Consider the following 1,271-nt stretch of genomic DNA (forward strand, 5'->3'; position numbering starts at 1 on the left):
TCTAGGGCTACTCAAATAGCCCTAGAGAATGGAGGCTCACTTAAACACATGGGAGGAAAGGAAGTCTGGTAGAACAATCTGGGAGGCTGTGCGGACATCAAGGCCGCCGAGTCTTACAGGGAGGGTTGCTTGCTCCCACTGAGAGTTAAAATCAGTAAGTTTACTGAAGAAAACTACATTGGATCTGCATGTTGAAATGATACATGTGGAGTTGTCAGATGGTGGCACTACTTCTCACCCGCCTCTGGAGCAGTCAGCTGGACGATCCAGAAGCTCGCTCCTGGTCTCTTGAATCCAGTCACTTCTTCCAGCTGCCCAAAAGTCACTTCACCCATATATATATTTATACATCAACTCATACCTACATGAGTAACCTGGCTCCTAGCCTAACTCTCTACCACACTGGTAGTAATAATAAAGACACTGTTCATGATATGAAAGATCTCCTAGCTCACCTAGATCAAGGGGTATGGGAGAGGGGGGAAGTTTATCTACCTTCATTTTTCTGCTACGAAGCCGACCTATCCTCTGGCGAGGGTTGCTGAGGTCCCTGGTCCTCAGGGACCTCAGGGCCAGGAACATTTTCTTTGTTAACAACTTTTGGGCGAATACTAATATATTTTCAATATCGCTTCCAATATCGCCCACTGCAATGCGAGAGCTATAAATTAATTGTTGACCTTAATCTCTTATTAACTGAACATATCATGTAATCAATGCTTTCTAAATTCTTATCCAGTCTTAACAAAGTAAACATAAGAACAAAGGTAACTGCAGAAAGCCTATTGGCCCATACTATAGGCAGCTCCTATTTATAACCCCCAATCCCACTCATATACATGTCCAACCTACGCTTGAAACAGTCGAGGGACCCAACCTCCACCACGTTACACGGTAATTGGTTCCACAAATCAACAACCCTGTTACCGAACCAGTATTTACCCAAATCTTTCCTAAATCTAAACTTATCCAATTTATATCCATTGTTTCGTGCACTGTCTTGTGTTGATACTTTTAATACCCTATTAATATCCCCTTCGTTATGTCCAGTAATCCACTTGTAAACCTCTATCTTGTCACCCCTAGCTCTTTGCCTTTCCAATGAATGCAATTTAAGCTTTGTTAATCTTTCTTCATATGAAAGATTTCTAATTTGGGGAATTAACTTTGTCATCCTACGCTGGACACGTTCAAGTGAATTTATATCCATTCTATAATACGGCGACCAAAACTGAACAGCATAATCCAAATGGGGCCTAACCAGAGCAAGA

General features: G+C 42.1%; 1 protein-coding gene across 1 annotated transcript in view; it reads right to left on the bottom strand.

Moving 5' to 3' along the window:
• The window catches only part of LOC138372281 (adhesive plaque matrix protein-like), a 3,446-nt gene extending 2,945 nt beyond the window's left edge, over window positions 1-501 (bottom strand). The window contains exon 1 of the mRNA XM_069337563.1: window positions 456-501. Within this exon, the coding sequence (XP_069193664.1) occupies window positions 456-501 (46 nt within the window). The remainder of the gene's footprint in view (window positions 1-455) is intronic.
• Between the last annotated feature and the right edge of the window lie 770 nt (window positions 502-1,271).

This window comes from Procambarus clarkii, chromosome 5, assembly GCF_040958095.1.
Source record: "Procambarus clarkii isolate CNS0578487 chromosome 5, FALCON_Pclarkii_2.0, whole genome shotgun sequence".
In the NCBI taxonomy this organism is placed as follows: Eukaryota; Metazoa; Arthropoda; class Malacostraca; order Decapoda; family Cambaridae; genus Procambarus; species Procambarus clarkii.